This window comes from Hypanus sabinus, chromosome 2 (genome assembly GCF_030144855.1).
Source record: "Hypanus sabinus isolate sHypSab1 chromosome 2, sHypSab1.hap1, whole genome shotgun sequence".
In the NCBI taxonomy this organism is placed as follows: Eukaryota; Metazoa; Chordata; class Chondrichthyes; order Myliobatiformes; family Dasyatidae; genus Hypanus; species Hypanus sabinus.
The window spans coordinates 86,429,268-86,449,834 of NC_082707.1; the positions used below are offsets into that span (position 1 = coordinate 86,429,268).

Consider the following 20,567-nt stretch of genomic DNA (forward strand, 5'->3'; position numbering starts at 1 on the left):
GGGTGATGAACTTAGAACATGGATCAATACATGGAATTATGATGTTGTAGCCATTACTGAAACTTGGTTGAGAGAGGGGCAAGAATGGGCGACTAATATACCAGGTAAAAGAGAGGGTAGAATTGCTCTACTAATCAGGGACAATATCACAGCTGCACTCAGAGGAGATATAATGGAGTGGTTCATTTGGGTGGAACTCAAGAAGAGGAAGGGTGCAACATACTGATGGGATTGTACCACACATCCCCTAATAGCCACCCAGACATTGAGGAACAGATAAGTAATCAGATTATGGAAATGTGTAAAAATGTTGTTGTCATGGGAAATTTCAACTTTCCTAATACAAGCTGGGATCTTCTTAGTGCAAGAGGTTTAGATGGGCAGAATTTGTTAACGCTATCCAGTGGGTTTCTTAAATCAATATGTGGATAGTCTAACGAGAGGAGGAGCCGTACTGGACTTGGTGTTGGGTAATGAGCCTGGCCAGGTGACTTGACATTTCAGTGGGTGAACAGTGACTACAACTCCTTAACTTTCAGGATAGCTACAGATAAGGATAAGTATGGTCCTTGTGGGAGAGCTTTAAATTGGAGTAGGGCAAATTACGAGGGCATTAGGCAGGAACTAAGAAGAGTTAATTGGGAACATCTTTCCTCTGGCAAGTCCACATCAGTCATGTGGAGAGTGTTTAAAGATCAATTGCATAGAGTACAGGAAAGGTATGTTCCTATAGAAGGAAGGACAGGATTGGAAAGATAAAAGAACCTTGAATGTCCAGAGAGGTGGTGAATTTAGTCAAGAAGAAAAAGAAGTATGTAAAGCTTCAGAAGTTAGAACCAAACTAAGCACATGAATATAAAGAAACCAAAAGAGAACTAAGGGAATTAGGAAAGTCCATGGAAAGGGGCCATGAAAAGTCCTTGGCAAGTAGGATTAAGGTGAATCCCAAGGTATTCTATACATACACCAAGAGTAAGAGGATAACGAGGGAGAGTGTGGACCACTCAAGGATAAAGGGAGAAACATTTGCTTGGTTGCTGAGAATGTGAGTGAGGTACTTAATGAGTACTTTGCTTCAGTAATTACCGAGGAAACGGATATAGAGAACCAGGAGATCAGTGCTGAGGGTCCAAATGCACTTAGAAGTCCAGGAGGAGAAACTGTTCGGCCTCCTAGTGAATATTAAGGTGGCCTCAGGTTATTGAAGGAGGCAAGAGATGAGAGTGCTCAGCCCTTGACCAGCATCTTTGTGTCCTCTATAACCATTATGATGACATTGATGAGAGTAGGGCAGTGGATGTTGTCTACATGGATTTTACAAAGTTCCTCATGCGAGGCTAATCCATAAGATTAATATGTGCCCTCCATCACCATTTCCTTTATCCTCTCTCACTTTATCTCCTTACCTGCACCTCACCTCCCTCTGACCTCCTCCTACCCCCCCTTCTTCCATTACCTTCTACCCTCTTCTAACAGATTCCTCTTTCTCCAGCCCTTCATCTTTCATCAATCAACTTCCAAATTCTTTAATTCACCACTCCCCCTCCCAGTTTCACCCTTCACCTACAACCTTGTACTTCTTCCTCCCCTACCCCAACCTTCTTGCTCTGAATCATCCTTTTCTCCAGTCCTGTTGAAGGGTCTCGGCTCAAAATATCGACTGTTTACTCTTTTCCATAGCTGCTTGGCCTGCTGAGTTCCTCCAGCATTTTGCGTGTTACTTGGATTTTCTTGTGATTATACAATTGTCTGACTTAGAGTAGCAATGGAAAACAAGGTGAGCTGCTCCAAGGTAAATGAAGTGAGTTGTGAATTTCCTTCCATTGTACTAATGAATTATAATATCCCTTGTACAATTTATCTAACATATTCTTCCAATGCAGGACTAAATACTGATCCCCTGATGGCCTTTAAGACCAGCTGAGGAAACATAGCTATGGCTACACGTTCCAAGTGAAAAGTGGAGCAATATTTGAATGGAAGCTATTGATTTCACCTGAGAAGCATCAGGGGCATAGTTATTCTGTTTTGTTTAAACAGACAAAAACATTCTATTCTAGCATCAAGGCATCGTGTTACATATTTCTGCCGACCTGGTGCTTCCAACAGTGAAGACCAAAGGAAAGTCTGTCCTGTTCAGTAATTTTTCATTTTCAGCTGACTGATCACAAAATAACTCAGAGTGTGCAGCTGCAATTTGTGAGAGGACGAAGTCGGAACAACCTGGCAGTTGGGGCCAAGAGCTCAGAGGAAGAGCTAAAGAGTATGAACTACATACTGCGGCTGCTGATCAACAGATAAATAGTAATGTCAATATTTTCCCAAGTGTAACAATAATATTGGCTCCTTGATTTTATGCATAAAACACAGGCACCTTCCTTTACTTATATGTAAGCAAACCTATAACCACTCACTTTATTAATAAAAATACGAGCTGGCCTCAGACCCGTAAGTAACAGATTTTTAGTTCTTTACTTGTACATTAACTCTCTCACACAAACAGATCATATAACGCATATTTACCAAAGCCAAATACATTAAAATCTGCTGTTATTATTTGAGTATTTAGAAATCCTGGAAGTTTGGCATGTTTCTCGCCAGGTAAATATTCCTGTGCTTGAAATTCATCTGGGCCCTATTTCTAGCTCTCCTTTCAAGCACACTAAGATTCCATTTCCTGCTGTCCCTTTCAAATCACCAGGACCCATGTCCTGCATTTCTTGGAACTCAGTGAGTCTCAGTTCTTACGTTCCCTTGATGCATGCCAGTTTCTCACTTCTTTTCTTTCCTTGAAATTCAAAAAGAATTCCATTTTCCTCACTCCCGTGAAGCTGATTAGGTTTACTGGAAAGTTTATTGTACTACTGTTTGTTGTACTATTGTCTGACTTAGGAGTAGCAATGGAAAACAATGTGAGCTGCTCCAAGGTAAATGAAGTGAGTTGTGAATTTCCTTCCATTGTACTAATGAATTATAGTATCCCTTGTACATCTAAAAAAAGAGTGACTTACAAGTGTGTTGGGATAGTCGTATTGGAACAGCCAATAGTCCATAAAATCTGGCAGTCAAGCACCAACGAAGTGTATTGGATTAACAGAATTTTACTGTATATTAAAATGAAGAGCTTTCTTCACCAGATGGTGCTATTAGTTAATGCAAATCACAATCCTTGTAGGTTCATCTGACTCAGAACTTGATTTTAAAGCCATGCGATCTTGTGACTGGCGCTGTGCCATGAGCACCAGTATAACCGGTTCCAAACTGGCTATGTTTACAGCATTATTCTGCAGAAGCTGAATGTTTCATGACCTTTAAATTATCTCAAAATAACAAAGAGTTTTAACAAAAATAACAGGTATCAACAGTACAAAAAAACTGGATGCTCAGACAGTTGCTCAAGTCTTTTAAGGACAACTAAACGAGTATCTGTTGACCATTGCCGTGTCAGATAACTACTTGTGATGGCCTGTAGAGATTTAAATGGATTACTGGACTCTAAATATTTAAAGTCTAAAATCAGTTTTGAACTGCTCATTTTATCAAAAGTGGTAATTGTCTTTGACTTAAGAAAAATCAAGCCCAATTCAATGAATATTGGAACAGAAAAAGCCAAAGAATCACCTTCCCTTAGCCACAGGCCAATTCTTCTGTGATACTCTGTTCTTTAAACTCTTCTCTTTCTGGAAACACGCATAATAGGCCAAAGAATGCACAAATGTGAGCACATTGTTTAGCGTGGATACGTTGGGCTAGTAGTAACCACAGAAATGTCAAGTATCCCATTAGGTTCAGGGAGGACACTTTGCCGACTAGAAAGAGACGCTGGAAATCTAGAGCAAAGGAAGCATTGTGAGAGAACATCTCTCGATTCTTCAGATGTTTCCCTTTCCCAAGCACCTTCGCCTAAATAACAGCAACTACATTCCCTTCTGCTCCTTGATATTCTCAAATTTTTGGCATACTGCTAGTGTCTTCCACAGCGAGGACTAACACAAAATACTTATTAAGCTCATCTGCCATTTCTTTGTCACCCATTACTATCTCTCTAGCATCATTGTCCAGCTGTCCGATATCCACAACTTGTCTCTCTTTTACACGTCATACAATATATAAAAAAAACTTCTGGTATCGTCATTTATATTATTGGCTAGCTTACCTTCATATTTCATCTTTTCCCTCCTTATAGCTTTTTCTTCCCAGTAATTTTTGCTTTATTATATGCCCTCTTTTTTGCTTTTATGCTGTATTTGCCTTCTCTTGCCACCCATGATTGCCTCATTCTCCCTTTAGAATACTTCTTCATCTTTGGGATGTACAGTATCTATCCTGCACCTTCCGAATTCCCCACAGAAACTCCAGCCATTACTGTTCTGCCATCATCCCTGCTCATGTCCCCTTCCAATCAACTTTGGTCAGCTCCTCTCTGATGCCTCTATAATTCCTTTTACTACACTATAAAACTGATACATCTGACTCTATCTTCTCCCTCTCAAAGTGCAGGGTGAATTCTATCATGATCACTGCCTCCGAAGGTTCCTTTACCTTAAGCTCCCTAATCAAATCAAATTCCCCCAATCCAAAAATGCCTTTCCCATAGTGGGCCCAAGCACAAGCTATTTTGTAGGCACTCTACAAATTCTCTCTTATGGGACCCAGCACCAACCTGTTGTCCCAATCTATCTTCATATTGAAAGCCCCGGTGATTATTGTAACATTGCCCTTATTACATATCTTTTCTGTCTGCCATTGTAATTTAAATGCCACATCCTGGCTAATATTTGGATGTCTGTATATTAATCCCTTCAGGATATTTTTACCCTTGCAGTTTCTTAAATCTATTCACAAGGACCCTACATCTTCTGATCCTATGTCACTTCTTTCTAAGGATTTGATTTTATTTTTTACCCACCCCCTCTGCCTACCTGCCTGTCCTTTTGATACATTGAGTATCCTTGAAAGTTAAGCTCCCATCCACGACTCAGTGATGCCCACAATGTTATACCTGAAAATCCTAACTGCGCTACAAGACTATCTACCATTTTCTGCATACTGCATGAATTCAAGTATACCATCATCAGTACTGCATTCATCACCACACTTTTCAATTTTGGGCACATGTTACACTCTAAATCATCCCACTGACTGCAATCTTGCTCTATTATCTGCCTGTCATTCCTCAAGTACAAGATATACCTTTCCTAGAAGAAATCCAAATGATCCAGAAATTTTAAACCTTGCCCCCTGTATTACTCCCTCAGCCATTCATTCATCTGTGCTATCATCCTATTTCTGCCCTGATTAGCACGAAGTACTGGAAGCAATACTGAGATCACTACCTTGGAGATCCTTCTCTTCCGCCTCTTTTCTAACTTCTTATACTCACTGTGCAGGACTTCTTCCCCCTTTCTACCCATGTCATTTAATGCTGTGTGCACCATGACCTCTGTCTGCTCACCCTCCAGCTTCAGAATTTTCTGCCTCAACTCTGAGACATCCTGGACCTTAGCAACTGAGATGCAACATACCATTCTGTCTTCTCATTCCTCTAACTATTCAGTCTCCCATCACCATTACCCTGTCTGACTTTACCCTTCCCAGCAGAGCCTCAGAGCCAGCCAGTCTGCTGACACTGCTGTGCTCTGATAGGTCATTCCCATCAACAGTGTCCAAAGGAGTATACTTGTAGCTGAGGGAATACTTGGAAGGTATGTGAATAAGTGTATGAAAAGTTGCTTTGCTTTCTGGATAATCAAGAACCAGAGGACCTGGGTTAAGGTGAGAAGGGAAAGATTTATCAGAAACTTGAGGGACAATCTCTTCATATAATCAATAATGATCTGCCAGAGGAAGTAGCTGATGCAGATTAAATAACAACTTTTAAATGACAGTTGGACTGTATATGGATTGGAAAAGTTTTGGAGGTTATGGGCTAAATCCTAGCAAATGGGGCTAACTTGGATCGAACATGTTGAACAGCAGGGACCAGTTGATCAGAAGGACCTGTTTTCATGCTATAAAAACCTATGACAAGCACCAATGACTTCAGAGACCAGCTACTGAAGAAACCCTAAATCAGGTAACAGAAGAACTGGGTGAGATCAAACCCTGCCAGGGGTTGGCAGGAGTGTGTAATATCTGAATGCAGGTAGTGTGTTTTGGAAGCTATGAAAGTAATTAAAACAGTTGTGAAATTGAAGTCCTAATGGGTCTTCTTATTTCTATGTAATAAGTCTCGAAGTTGCATGACTAATAGTGAATAATCTAATATTGTTGTTAGGTAACAAACGGTGTGCTGCAGTTAATTAGCAACAGCCAAAGGGCCTACTTCCATGCTGAATAATCCCATCAACAATGAACTTGAATGTCTCTTAACATAGTTATACTGCCTTTAACATTTGTCATGACAAACTATTGATGCAGACAGCCTGCTGGTTAGTCACCAATGACACCAGCCTTTAACTGGTTACCAAAAGCAGGCAAATGCTTGATAAGGGTGGCTTATTGTTCAATTTTGATGCAGAGGATCCATCTGTTAAACTGTTAGCATGCAGAGCCCACTGATCACTATTGGTACAAAGAGACCATGATCGTGGTCAATATATGAGCCCACTGGTCAAGTCACTGGTGCAGACAGTTCTCTGGACACTGTAGATACCTAACAGCAGCCTGCTCTCTCAGACACGTGCGTTAATTCTAGTGAATGGAAGAAAGAAAGAAAGTAGAAAAATCGATAGAACATTCAACCACATGACCTGCTAAAGCCAGCTGGTGCTGTAGTGGCATCTGCACCGGACTTCCAGGTGAGTAGTTACAGGTTTGAACCCTGCTGGCTCCTTACACACTTTCCATTTGTGCTGGGTTGAGCGTTAAGCTAGCTACTTGGTCTCATTAAAAAAAAAGACAAAATGCTAAGGTTGTTGCCCAACGTGCGGTGAGGAGGAACAACGTGACCTGCTGAGGAGACTGGTTTTACTGAGCGAGCACCCCGAAGTATTCACTAGAGTGATGACTGCCCCCAATGATCACTTCTGGCTGCAAAGAGCTGCACAACATTTGGAGGTGCGGTAGCTGTTGTGTTGGCACAATCTTGCCTCATGGGCTATCAATGAACCAAAGCTGACAGCTTGTAACTGGTTAATTATGCAGGTGCAACAGCAAGTTCACAAAGAGTTAAGAACAGACAGCAGCTGTGACCATGACTGCACTGATTTCACATAATTGCTGTTTCACTTAGATGTTTTTAAACTAACAACAAAAATTGCAGTATTGCAGCAATAACACACTTCCTGTGAGGCTGCTGTCAGTGGCACGATGACTTCACAACAACAAATGTAATATGAGAGGTAAACAACCTTTCAATGTTCAAATGTCATCTGTCATTTAAAATTTAAAAATAAAATCACAATATTCAAGGGACACCATTTACTGAACATGATCTCAGTTCTCTGGAAAGACTTTGTACCATTTTCTGAATATGATGTAAATCCTGACATTCCACTGTGTGATCATGGATTAATTACATTGCCCAAAATTAAAATACTTCCTGGTAATAATACTATTCAGGTAAAGCCAGTTCTCATACTAGATTTACCAGTAAAAGATTTATTTGTTTGTAGTCAGTGCAAGTGAAGAAATTTAACCACTTAAATCGCTAATAACGTGCTCATATAATTTTCTCCCTGGTGGGATAACATTTTCCCATGGGTTTGCAGCAAAGCAATTGGCTATATTAGAAATGAGGCCAAGCAAGCAAGGGAGACAACAGCAATATCGACAACATCGAATGAATGATCACAATTCACCATCTTTCAGTGTGATGTTTATCATTACAAAGAATCAAACCTAGGGAATTGCCTTAAGCAATAACTCCAATATATAACCTTAACAATGGTGATCAAAAAGGAATTTACCAACTCTTCTACTACAATGTCAGTTCAGCAATTACATGCCTCATCCGATGTGGCACTGAGCCCTGGGCCCAGAATCTAAATTGGAACAGCTATAGAGAGCCCCTTGACCCTGTATTCCCACATTAGGAGTGTAAGTAACCATACTCCAATTTGTTGGAAAGTGTCTGCACCTACATGTTGGGGCAAGATATCTGTGCATGTGTGTTCTCTAACTCCATCTGCAAGTTTGCAGACGATACCACCATAATGGGCCGTATCTCAAATAAAGATGAATCGGAGTACAGGAAGGAGGTAGAGAGCATGGTATCATGACAACAACTTTGTCCTCAATGTCAGCAAACCAAAAGAGATAATCATTGACTTCATGATGAGGGGTAATGCACATGCTCCTGTCCACATCAAAGGTTGGGGCTGAAAGGATTGAAAGTTTCAAGTTCCAGGTTCCTAGGAGTGAACATCACCAATAGTCAAGTCTTGGTCCATGTTGTCATCACAGTGAAAAAAGCTCACCAATGCCTCTACTTCCTCAAGAAGCTAAAAATAATTTGCTATGTCCCCATCAACTAACCAATTTTTATCAATGCACTATACAAGGCGTCTTATCTGGATGCATCATGGCTTGGTATGGGAATTGCTCTGCTCACTGCAGAGAGTTATTGACACAGCTCAGCACGTCACAGAAACTAGCCTCATCTTTATGGACTCCATGAGAGCCAAAATCAGATATTTTATTTAAATCACTGACATATGTCGTGAAATTTGCAGTTTGCAGCAGTAGTATACTGCAATAATAAATAACATATACATATATACATTCACAGATACATAAAGAATTACTTGTCCATACTTCAGTGAAGCAGCCTGCATAACCTCACCCACCTCTCTTCTCTTTGAGAGAACATACCACCAACTCAAGGATAGCTTCCACCATGTTGTTATAAGAGTAGTGAAGGGTTCCCTAGTACGAGATGGACTCTTGACCCTACAGATTTACTATTTATGGTACGTTTTATATTTTATTTGGCACATATTACAAAAACAAACCATTCCAATACCAACAGGCGAGGGATCAAGAGGATGAATGAGAAATGAATGAATGACAATGCATATGATGCCGTCTGAGACAGACGAGCATCTTAACACTCAGTGAGTACTTGCCCCATCAGCGGGCAGTTGTGACATCTGGAATTATAATTGACTAAAATTAATACATTCATGTCCACAGAGAGGAACAAAATGACACAGAGAATTAGGAAGTGCAGACTGCCAAAACAATGGTATGTATTTATTTAATGTGATACAGTGCAGAATGAGACCCTCCGGGCCACCCGCCCAGTAATCCCGATTTAATCCCAGCCTAATCACAGGACTATTTACAGTGACCAATTAAGCTATCAACTGAGGACTGTGGGAGATAACTGGAGCACTCAGAGCCATCATGGGCAGAATGCACAAACTCCTAACAGGTAGCAGTGAGAATTGATCCCAGGTCGCCTGTACTGTAAAGTGTTGTGCTAACAACTACACTACCTTGCTCCCAGGAGTTTTGTGGCAGCTCCCTTAAAAGCTCCACATTTTGTACATAACCTCAGCCCACGCACATAATTACAAATACCATCTTAGCTTCACCCACTATCTAGTAGAGCTCAGTTTAAAAAAAAATCAGTGGTACACTCTCCACTCTGACGAAGGATTGAGTTAGACAACATTATGAAGAAAATTCTGAGCAATATGGGCTGGCTCCACTCAAAACCACCTGAGGGGTGTAATTTTTAGAAATGCTGTTCTGTGACTAAGTGCTTTGATGTATAGTAATGAAAATGTCAACAGTTCTAGGAATAGGCATACAAGAATTAAAATCAGAATGGAAAAATAAATGCAGATGCTGGCAACCTGAAGTAAAAACAAAATAGAACTATTCAGCCATCCAGACACTATACGTAGAGGGGGATATAAATTTATAATGTTTCCATCATGACTATTCATTACAATTCAGTTGAAAAGCTATGAATGTGGAATTTCTCTCTCCACTGAGACTGCTTGACTTGCTGATTATTTACATTCTTTTTTGATCTGATTAGATATTTCATATCAAAGAAACTTTGTCGGAACTATGAAAAATGAGAAATCAGATATGCTCCCTCCAGTCTTTCACTGCAACTTAAAATGAAGAGATTATCTACAATAGAATGGAGACAAGAAAAACTACAAGGCACATGTAGGGATGCCACCTGCTGAGCAAGGATAAGGGCTTGTTAATCAGAAATGAATCCATCTGAGGAGATGTAAATATAAGGAGATAACAGAAAGCTGTGTAAAGATCTAAAAATGTAAGAGTTATGAAATTCCAAATACTGCAGATGCTAAAATGCCAAAATATAAACAGAGAATTGTGGAACTGCTCGACAAATCAGGCAGCACTTGTAGAGAGAGAAAAACAAATTTAGCATCACATGCTGATGACATTACATCAGTACCTGCCAAATGACAGCATTATCTGAACAGCTGGTTGTATGAAATTGTTGAATTATAAAGTCATACAGTTACCTAGTGGAGAAACAGATCCTTCGGCCAAATGCATCCACGTCATCCATGATGTCAATCTGAGCTAGTCAATTTGCTTTCATTTACCCTGTATACCTCCAAACGTTTTTCTATCTGTGTCTGTCTTTTAGACATTATAATTGTACCCAGCTCGACAGCTTCCTTTGGCAGTTCACTCTATATACAAATTACCTTCTGTGTGAAAGTGTTGCCCCTCAGTTTCCCACATTGGAAGATGAGAAACAGTTCCCTGAGTTTATATTGGGCATTGTTGGAGCAGCACTAAAAGCAGAGGTCAGAGTAACTTAAAATATAATTGTGGATTGTTCAAATTTCCTGATTGCCATAGGTTTCTGAAGCCATTTTTATCTTTACCTGGATAGCATTTGCACAGGCTTATACAGTGGTATTCTTATCTGTAATATATATGATCATGTTAAAACAAAGGTGAATAAAGGTTAAGTTAAAAGTTAAACCTTGAAAATATAGCTTTAACAATGCTCAAAGCTTTATTCAGCTACTTCAGAGACAAGGCTTCAATAGTCCATCATCAGGAATGGATGTGCCAGGGACTTCAATCAAGCTAGCATGAAGAAATCTTTACCCAACTAACATCAGCACATCACCTGCAACACCAAAGGACTCAACACACTTGACCATTGCCACACTACCATCAAGAATGCCTTCAATCCCTCAACCTAATTTCAGTTAATGTGATCATCTGGCTATCCTCCTTCTACCTGTATAGACTAAAGAGCAAGGCACCAGAGTTAAGATCAACAAGGTGGCAGTCATGGGAGGCAGAAGAGTGGCTACAGGATTATTTCGAGTTGGTGGACTAGACCATGATCAAGGATTTATCCCGAGGACCTGAATGAATACACCACAATTGACGTGAACTTTATAAAGATACTCGTAGATGAGTACGTATCCATGACCACGTGGGTTTCCTTCAGGTGATCCAGTTTCCTCTCACATTCTGAAGATGTACATTTTGGTTAGTAACTTGTGGGCATACTATGCTGGCACTGGAAGTATAGCAATACCCGGAGACTGTCCCCAGCAAATCCTCAGAGTGTGATGGTCAATGACACAAATGACGTATTTCACAGTATGTTCAATGTACATATAACAAATAGTTAATTTTCATCTTCATCTTTAATCTTTATAGAAATGCTATCAGTTGTACATGAAACCTCCATATCTGTGTGAAATTCAGGACTCTAGCAGAAATGCTGAAGTCCCAAACTTCTGCACATCAGGAATTTTTTGGTTTGCACTTTAAAACTGAACACTTCATAAAATCCAGCAATGGACTGTGAACTTCCAAAGCTTTTCTGCATTTACAATGGCAGATATGCCTGCTGTTCCCGAGGCAGTAATTTGATTCATTTGGATGCCAAGGCTGTGGAGAATGCCATGCCTAAGATAATTTGCATTTCACAGAATGATTACAGGAAGAAATTTATACTGTCTTCAATGAAGAACAATTCCGCTGGAAACTCCTAACCCTCATCCCAAATTCCAAACAAATTATTTCTTTCCCAGATCTCTTTTCAGTACAATTAAGATAACCTCCACTGCTTCTCCTGGCAGTGCACTCCAGATTGTAACTGTTGACTGCATTAAGTAATCGATCCTCACATCACTTTCAGTTCTCTTGCCAACCTTTCTGCCAATGACAATATTTTCCTCTTATCCATCTCTATTTATACCTTTATCAGACCCCTTTGAAACCTTCTTTGTTTCATGAACCACTGTCAGTACAATCAATCTACAAAACTGAAGCCCTGGAATGATCTAAATAAACCTCTTCTTGCACCATCGCTCAAACCATTACAACTTTATTAAGGTGTGAAGCCCAGAACTATACAAAATGGTCTAGTCGTGCCCAAATAGATATTTCGGGGAGGTTCATTCCTAACTCTTCTACTATGTGCCTCTTTTTTCAAAACCCAAATTCTTGCATGTTGTACTTAACTGTTTTCTCTACCTGTCTTGCCATTTCAACAGACTATGTAGGTATACTCCAGGGCTCATTTCTTGTGCTTGTTTGGAAATTCTGCCCAATGGTTTATATTATCACTTCTTTCTTTTTCTTCAACATTCTAGACTCCTCCTCAACAGTATGTCACCTATGCATCCACCTGATCATGTCTCCTTGATCCCCCTCGCAGTTCACTAATTCCAAATTTCATGTCATCTGAAAATGTGGACATTATGTCTCTCTATCCAAGTATAATTCATTAATATGCATTACAAAGAAGTTCTGATCCTAGTCCTAAACCTAAAGGACCTTCCAAGAGTCAGAAAAACTACTTTTCATGAATATTTTCTATTTCCTGATATTTATTCGATTGTCGTTCATGCAGCTGCAACCATGGCTTCAAACCTGATGATAAGCTTCCTATATGGCACATTATCAAATATCTTTTTGGAAGCCCATCTGTACCATATATTATATTTTCCTCCTCAAATCTCAGTCATTTTATTCCTATACCTTTTCTCAAAAGGGACTCCCCCCCCCCCCACCCTTAACTCCAATACATTTGAAAAATTATGCCCAAGGTCTCCTCAATTTCCTCCCTCATTCTCGATAGGAACCTGGGATATATTCAACACAAGACTATTTATCTAATTTAAGTGCAGTAAACTTCTATCAATTTTTAGTCCATCAACAATGTGAATTACATGTTCTTTTGCTGGGAATCCAGCAACACATCCTACCTTGGTGCAGGGTGATGAGAAATATTAATTTAATAATTCAGCCTCCTTGAGCATATTTCCATTTTGGCCTCTGTTCAGTCCCAGCATTTCCTGTACAACCTGTTTCCTGTTCCCATGCCTATAGACATTTTTGCATTCACTTGTATATTTGAGACAGAGTTTACACAGCTTATAAAGACTTTTGTCCACCATTTTAGAGGACTGTACTTTAAAAGATGCAGCCATTTGGCTCTTTGAAAGCTTTCTACTTAAACCCCACTCACTCATTTGGTCTTCAGAATCTTGCAATCCCTTCTTACACCGCCTCTTCCTGCATAATGTTCCTATGGCTAGTGCCAACTGTATTAGCTGATAGATTTATTCAAGGTCAGACTGAATTGCAATTTTTGCAAACCTCCTCTTTTGGTATCAACAATAAAGTCTAACATTTTCATTATAATAAATATGTTTCAATCACCAGTATGCAGCCATCAATGGCCCAAACATGCACTCAAGACTCAAACTGTGACCTTCCATGCAGATTCAAGTTTTATTTCAAGGAGCAGCAGCATCTCCCCAGAAGTAGATGCATTTGATGTAGACCAGAATCACAATTATTACGTTCCTTAATTGAATCAATATCTCCTGCCTTACACTACCAAATTCAAAACCTGATGCACTGTTTCACATTTTTTTATTTTTAAATGTCCAGTTTAAAAAAAGCAAAGGAAGTATCTGTAAAGATTTTAAAGTGGATGCTGAAGTCCATACTAATGCAAGTTTCCATGACATTGTAAATGAGAGCACTCAGGTACGTGGTGGAAAGAATTCCTCTGCATGTTGTAGTCATTGTACCTTGACTCAAACTGAATACAAATACAGTGGAAATAATCTCAATTCTCAGGCCTACTCCTGTAATAACACTAATCTGTCAGAACTGCTCTTATTCTGGAAGTCAGAAAAGAGGGCTGATTTAAAAACCACTTCGACACTCACCATTTAAGCAGCAAAGCTGGGGTTCTCTCCTTACCTGAGCTTTGTGATCCTGATTTCTGAATAACAGATGAACTTTGAGTTTTGCTGACTGCCTGTGCAGGCTGAGCAACAATGGTTCCGCTTGTTCCGCTCACTACAGCCTTTGCCACACCTTGAGCCACAATCTGTTTCTGTCCAACTGTCCGAGCAACTGTGGTGCCTGGTTTGGCAACAATTATCTGGCCACCACTCAGTGCCACTGCCTGCTTCACCACTGGCTGCAAGGCTGAACCGACTGGAATCCCAACCACCTGTGGGTGAGAAATAGACACTCTGAGTTAGACACTCTGAGATACACCATTTGCAACCACACAAAAACAAAAATCTACCATCACAGCAATAACTAATAAATCCAACTAAAAATTCTCTGCCCCAAAGAGTGCTAACAAGTGCATTAATTATGGCAGATGGACAGATGCCTAGTGTTCACAATGCCGCTAGTTTCACAGTAAATATGCAAAGAGATTCTAAATTGGAGAAAGGCCAATTCTGATGGAATCAGAAATGATCTAGCAAGTGTGGATTTGAACAGGCTGCTGGCAAAGGTGTACTTGTTAAGTGGAAGGCCTTCAAAAATGAAATTTTGAGACTACAAAGCTTATATATGCCTATCAGAATAAAAGTTGAAGATAACAAGTATAGGAAACATTGGGTTTCAAGAGATAGTGAGGCTGATTAGAAGAAAAAGGAGATGCATAGCAGGTATAGGCAGGTAGGAACAAATAAGGTGCTTATGGAGTATAAGAAATGCAAGAAACAGTTAAGAAAGAAATCAGGAGGGCTAAAAGAAGGCATGCAGTTGCCCTAGCAGACAAAGTGAAGGATGGGATTCTACAGATATGCCAAGAGCAAAAGGATTGCTTAGGACAAAATCTTCCTATGGAAGATTATAATGGTAATCTATGTGTGGAGCCAAAACAGATAGAAGAGATCTTAAATACATTTTTTGCATGTGTATTTACTCAAGAAACAGACACAGGGTCTACAGAAGTGAGGCAAAGCAGCATTAACTTCATGGACCTCATACAGATTACAGAGAAGGAGGTGTTTGCTGCCCTGAAGCAGATCAGGGTGGATAAATCCTCAGGGCCTGACAAGGTTTTCAACTGGAACCTAGGGGAAGTAAGTGTAGAAATTGCTGGGGCCCCAGCAAAGATATTTAAATCATCCTTATTGACGGGAAAGGTACCAGAGGCTTGGAAGATAGCCAATGTTGTTACACTGTTTAAGAAAAGCTCTAACATAAACCAGGAAGTTATAGGCCAGTGAGTCTGCCATCAGTTGTAGTTAAGTTATTGGAAGTTATTCTAAGTATATACACTATTTGGATAGACACAAACTGATTAAGGATAACCAGCATGGCTTTGTGCATGATAGGTTATGTCTAACCAATCTTATATTTTTTTTGAGGAAGTTACCAGGAAAGTGGATGAAGGTAAGGCAGTGGATGTTGTCTACATGGACTTGCATTTCACAAGGTCCCACATGGGAGGTTGGTCAAGAATGTTCAGTTGTTCAGCATTCAAGGTGCGGTAGTAAACTGGATCAGACATTGACTTTGTGGGAGAAAACAGAGTGCTAGTGGATGGCTCTCTCTCTAACTGGAGGGCTGTGACTAGTGGTGTGCCACAGGGATCGGTGTTGGGTCCTTTGTTGTTTATTATCTACATCAATGATCTGGATGGTAAAGTGGTTAACTGGATCAGCAGATTTGTAGATGGCACCAAGATTGGAGGTGTAGTGTTCAGCAAGGAAGGCTATCATGGCTTGCAGAAGGTGGAAAAATGGGCTGAAAACTGGCAAATGGAACTTAATGCAGACAAGTCCGAGGTGTTGCATCTACCAGAGTAGGTCTTACACAGTGAATGGCAGATCAGTGAAGAGTGTGGTAGAACAAAGAGAACTGGGATTACAAGTCCATAATTCTATGAAAGTAAAACTTTTGGCACATTGGCCTTCATAAGACAAAGTATTGAGTACAGGAGGTGGGATGTTATGTTGAGGTTGTATAAGACATTGGTGAGGCATAATTTGGAGTACTGTGTGCTGTTTTGGTCATCTACCTACAGGAAAGATATAAATAAGGTTGAAAGCATACAGTGAAAATTTACAAGGATGTTGCCAGGTCTGGAGGACCTGTGTTATAATATTGAATAGGTTAGGACTTAAAATGTAGAAGATAGAGTAGAGATTTAATAGAGGAATACAAAGTAATGAGGGGTATAGATAGGGTAAATGCAAACAGGCTTTTTCCACTGAAGTTGGGAAGGACTCCAACCAGAGGTCATGGGTTAAGGATGAAATTGTGAGAAGTTTAAGGGAGACGTGAGCAGAAACTTCTTTGCTCAGAGGGTTTTAAGAGTGTGGAATGAGCTGCCAGCACAAGTGAGCTCAATTTCAACACTTAAGCAAAGTTTGGATAGGTACGTGAATAGTAGGGGTATGGAAGGCTATGGTACCGGTACAGGTCGATGGGAGTAGGCAGCTTAAGTGGTTCTGCATGGATTAGATGGGTCAAAAAGCCTGTTTCTGTGCTGTACTTTTCAATTACTCTAAAGCTAAATGAAGGTCTGTGGGAAGGCTCATATCGAGCTTAAATACTGGTATGGAACAGGTACGTTGAAAGGGCTCCTCCCTGTTGTTTAATTTGTACATAATTTTCTTTGTAAACTGTAAATCTTTTCAAGCAAGGAACTAAAGATGCTGAAGCACAATTGGATGATTTACTTCTGTATAGATTCTTGCTAGGCAAGGGCATCAAGGGTGGGGTCCAAAGACTACTGCTGTTTAAGTGTAAATTAACTGATACAAATTGAATTGCAAACAGACTCAAAGGTAAACCACGTTTGCCAAATTTGTCAGGATTCTTTGAGAAAGTTGATAGGAAGAACCTGTGTTTACATTTCCAAAAGGCATTTGACAAGGTGCCATATCAAAGTCTAACACATCAACTAACAGCCCATGATATTGGAGGAAGCAGTTGAAAACTGGCTATCTCATAGAAAACAGAGATTTGGAATAAATGGGTCATTTTAAAATGGAAGGGTGTAACCAGTGGAGTACTGAAGGATCGATTTTTGGCCTGCAATTGTTCACCAATTATATTAATGACCTGCAGGAAGAAACAGTGTGCAAGGATTCCAAATTTTTCATATCATTGTTGTCATCATTGCCGATGATATGAAAATAGGTGAAAAGGCAATGATACTGTGATTCTACAACAGGATACAGATAGACTGAGTGAGTATGTAAAAAACTGGCAGATGGAGTAATGCAATAGCATTTTGGTCTTCACTGTAAAGTGGTTGCAGTTTAAAACTAGGGAGCTCTTATCATACCTGGAATACAGTACACATTTTGGGTTCACGTAACTAAAAATATACAGCAGCTTTGGAGGCTGTGAAGAGGAGATTCTCCAATTGGCCAATTTGTTTGTATTATTGTTTAGAAAATGAAAAGTGACCTAATTTAAACACATCCTAATCAGAGGGGGTGTGACATTTTCATTAGGTGGGGGTATCTCAAACAAGTGGACATAGTTAAAACTATACATGTAGAAACTCCTTCTTCCAGAGAGGTGAATCCCTGGTATTCTTTGCCGCTGGCGATGTAAGCAGGATCATTAGAAGTTGGAGAAATATATGATAGATCAAGGAACAGAGGGATAAGGAAAATATCATAAGGAAATAACACGAGGAGTGAGGCCAGCGTAATTCAATGGCAGGGGAGCTTCCTCCTGTTCCTATTTTCTTGTGGTCATTCCTGATAGAGAGTCATGGATATCATTTATGTAACAGAAAATATCAACAAGGCCACTGACTATAGGACACATCACAACTGAGTTTGATCTTATCCTCACTACAAGTTTTAATGAAGTGTGGGAAAATCATTAGATTGCACTCCAGAGTGGAAATCACGATCTGAAAGAAATGCATGGGATGCATTAAATTACAATCAAATGGTCTTCAACAATCAAACTCTAATAATTACCCTTAGCCATAACTACAGGTCATTCTGAAAAGACTACAAATAGGGATAAACTAAAATGGAAGGGTGTTTGAGTGTGGTGAGGTGAAAGGCAAAGGTTGAATGGAGTGTATCTACCCAAATGAATGCTGATGCTACTGTTTTATTACTGTTCTCATTTACAAGTGCCTATTGTTCAGAGCAAGATAATATTCCAAGCTCAGTGTGTGTGCAAGGAATATTATTTTGTTCTAAATAATAGGCATTTGTACACAATTGGCATTTAAGGAACTGATTCTCAAGAGCTTTAACACTCATTTGGATAGCTGGGTGATAAACAACTTCTATTCTCACCATATCTAACAATCGTTATCATAGAGTCAGCTCACAGCTGCTCCACTGCCTCCAAGGGCATACCTTAGTCTGGGTGGCTCCTGCTCCAATGCTACTGCTGTGTTTCTGTGGGGAGACAGCAATCACCTGGCCACCCTTCACAGTCACAAACTGCTGCACAGCCTGCTGTGCGGGCCCAGTTGACACCCCCGACTGCTGGGCCACTGTTTCTTGCTCTTGTTTGATGATAACCTAGAAAAGACACAAAACCCTTCATTGTGAAGTACTACATCACACCACAGCAAGAAAGAACAAAATGAAGAATATACTTTGACCATTGAAAATATCTTCCCGAGAAGCATTCAAACTTTACATGTGTGCAAGTTTTTCACCACCAATGTAGACTTTGCATTCAATCACAATGTTAAAGTATCAGGAATCACTCCTAACTGTTGAGACTAATGATCAATATAAGCCAAAATCAGTTCAACTTCTGTGGTTCATCTGTTAAATACTAGACAGATGACTGATCAACGAGAATAGAAACAGGCTATTTTACATTTATTCTCACATAATAATAAGATTAATAAGAAACCTTTTAATTAAGGATCCCTTAGTGAGCAAAATCCACAATATGATAGAATGCAATCACTACAATAAATACCATGAGTCCAAAACCAGTGCCTTGAACTTTAATAAGCAGTTGCAAAGTTAGAAGATTTGGCTATTCTGAATAGGGAAACAGGAAAAGATTGAGCAGTGCCTTATACTTAAGCAGCCATTTAATAATGCTCTGCAGAAACTTATCCCAGTTAGAAAGATATTTATTGAAATAAATGACCCATGTACAGTTAACAAAGGAGGTCAAGGAAAATATTAAAACAAAACAAAATGTATAAAGTGAAATGAACAGTTAGACCAGTTTTAGGAAACCAGAGCAAAAGATTGAAAGTATGAGAAAAATTTGGGAAGATAAAGAAAGTAAACAAGAGCCCTTATGGATATACAAAGAAAGGAGGTCTGGGACTTCCATAGGACATCAGAAATTAATAGGAGGAAACAAGGGAATGGTAGATAATTTAACCTAATATTTAGAACATAAGACAGTAGAGGCCCTTTGGCCTGTGACAGTGTCAGGTTTTAAACTGGCATTTAAGGTGCTGATTCTCAAAGAGTTTTAACACTCATTTGGAAAGCTCGGTGATAAACAACTTTTATTCTTGCCATGTCTAGCAATCATTATCTCAAGAGTCAGCTCATAGTCACTCCATTGCCTCCAAGAACATACCCATCCCCAGTGGAGCTCCACAAGGGTCTCTTCTGGGACCCCTGTACTTGGTGATTTTTATAAACGACTTAGACAAAGAAGTGGAAGGGTGGGTTAGTAAGTTGGCAGATGATACAATGGTTGATGGTGTTGTGATCAGTGTAGAAGGTTTTCGAAGGTTACAACAGGATATTGATAGAATGCTGAACTGGGCTGAGAAGTGGCAGATGGAGTTCAAAACAGAAAAGTGTGAAGTAATTCATCTTGGAAGGTCAAATTTTAAGGCAAAATACAAGGGTAATGGTGGTAAGGAAGGCAAATGCAATGTTAGAACGAATTTCAAGAAAACTAGAAAAGCAAGGATTAAATGCTTAGGGTTTTTAAGGCACTGGTCAGACTGCACTTTCAGTATTCTGAACGGTTTTTGCCCCTTACAGTAATGTATGAGCAGCGTTTGATGGCTCTGGGCCTGTACTCGCTGGAGTTTAGAAGAATGAGGAGTGATTGAATTGAAACCAATTGAATATTGAAAGGCCTAGAGAGAGTGTATGTGGAGAGGATGTTCCCTATAGTGGGGAAGTCTAGGACCAGAGGGCACAGCCCCAGAGTATAAGGATGTCCAGTACATTATTTTAGAATAGTGATGAGGAGAATTTTCATTAGCCAGAATCTATGCAATCCATTGCCACATTTGGTTATGGAGGCAAAGTTATTGGGTATATTTAAAGTGAAGGATAATAGGTTCTTGATTAGTAAAGGCATCAAAAGTTACGGGGAGAATGCAGGAGAATGGGGTTGAGAGTGAT

At 39.8% G+C, this 20,567-nt stretch overlaps 1 protein-coding gene across 8 annotated transcripts in view; it reads right to left on the bottom strand.

The window, feature by feature from the left end:
* Positions 1 to 20,567, bottom strand: part of yeats2 (YEATS domain containing 2) — a 156,140-nt gene that overhangs the window by 61,510 nt on the left and 74,063 nt on the right. For all 8 annotated transcript variants that reach the window (XM_059949731.1, XM_059949724.1, XM_059949693.1 and 5 more), the window contains 2 exons: positions 18,579 to 18,746; positions 14,191 to 14,446 (listed from right to left, as the gene is read on the bottom strand). In XM_059949731.1, the coding sequence (XP_059805714.1) occupies positions 14,191 to 14,446; positions 18,579 to 18,746 (424 nt within the window). The remainder of the gene's footprint in view (positions 1 to 14,190; positions 14,447 to 18,578; positions 18,747 to 20,567) is intronic.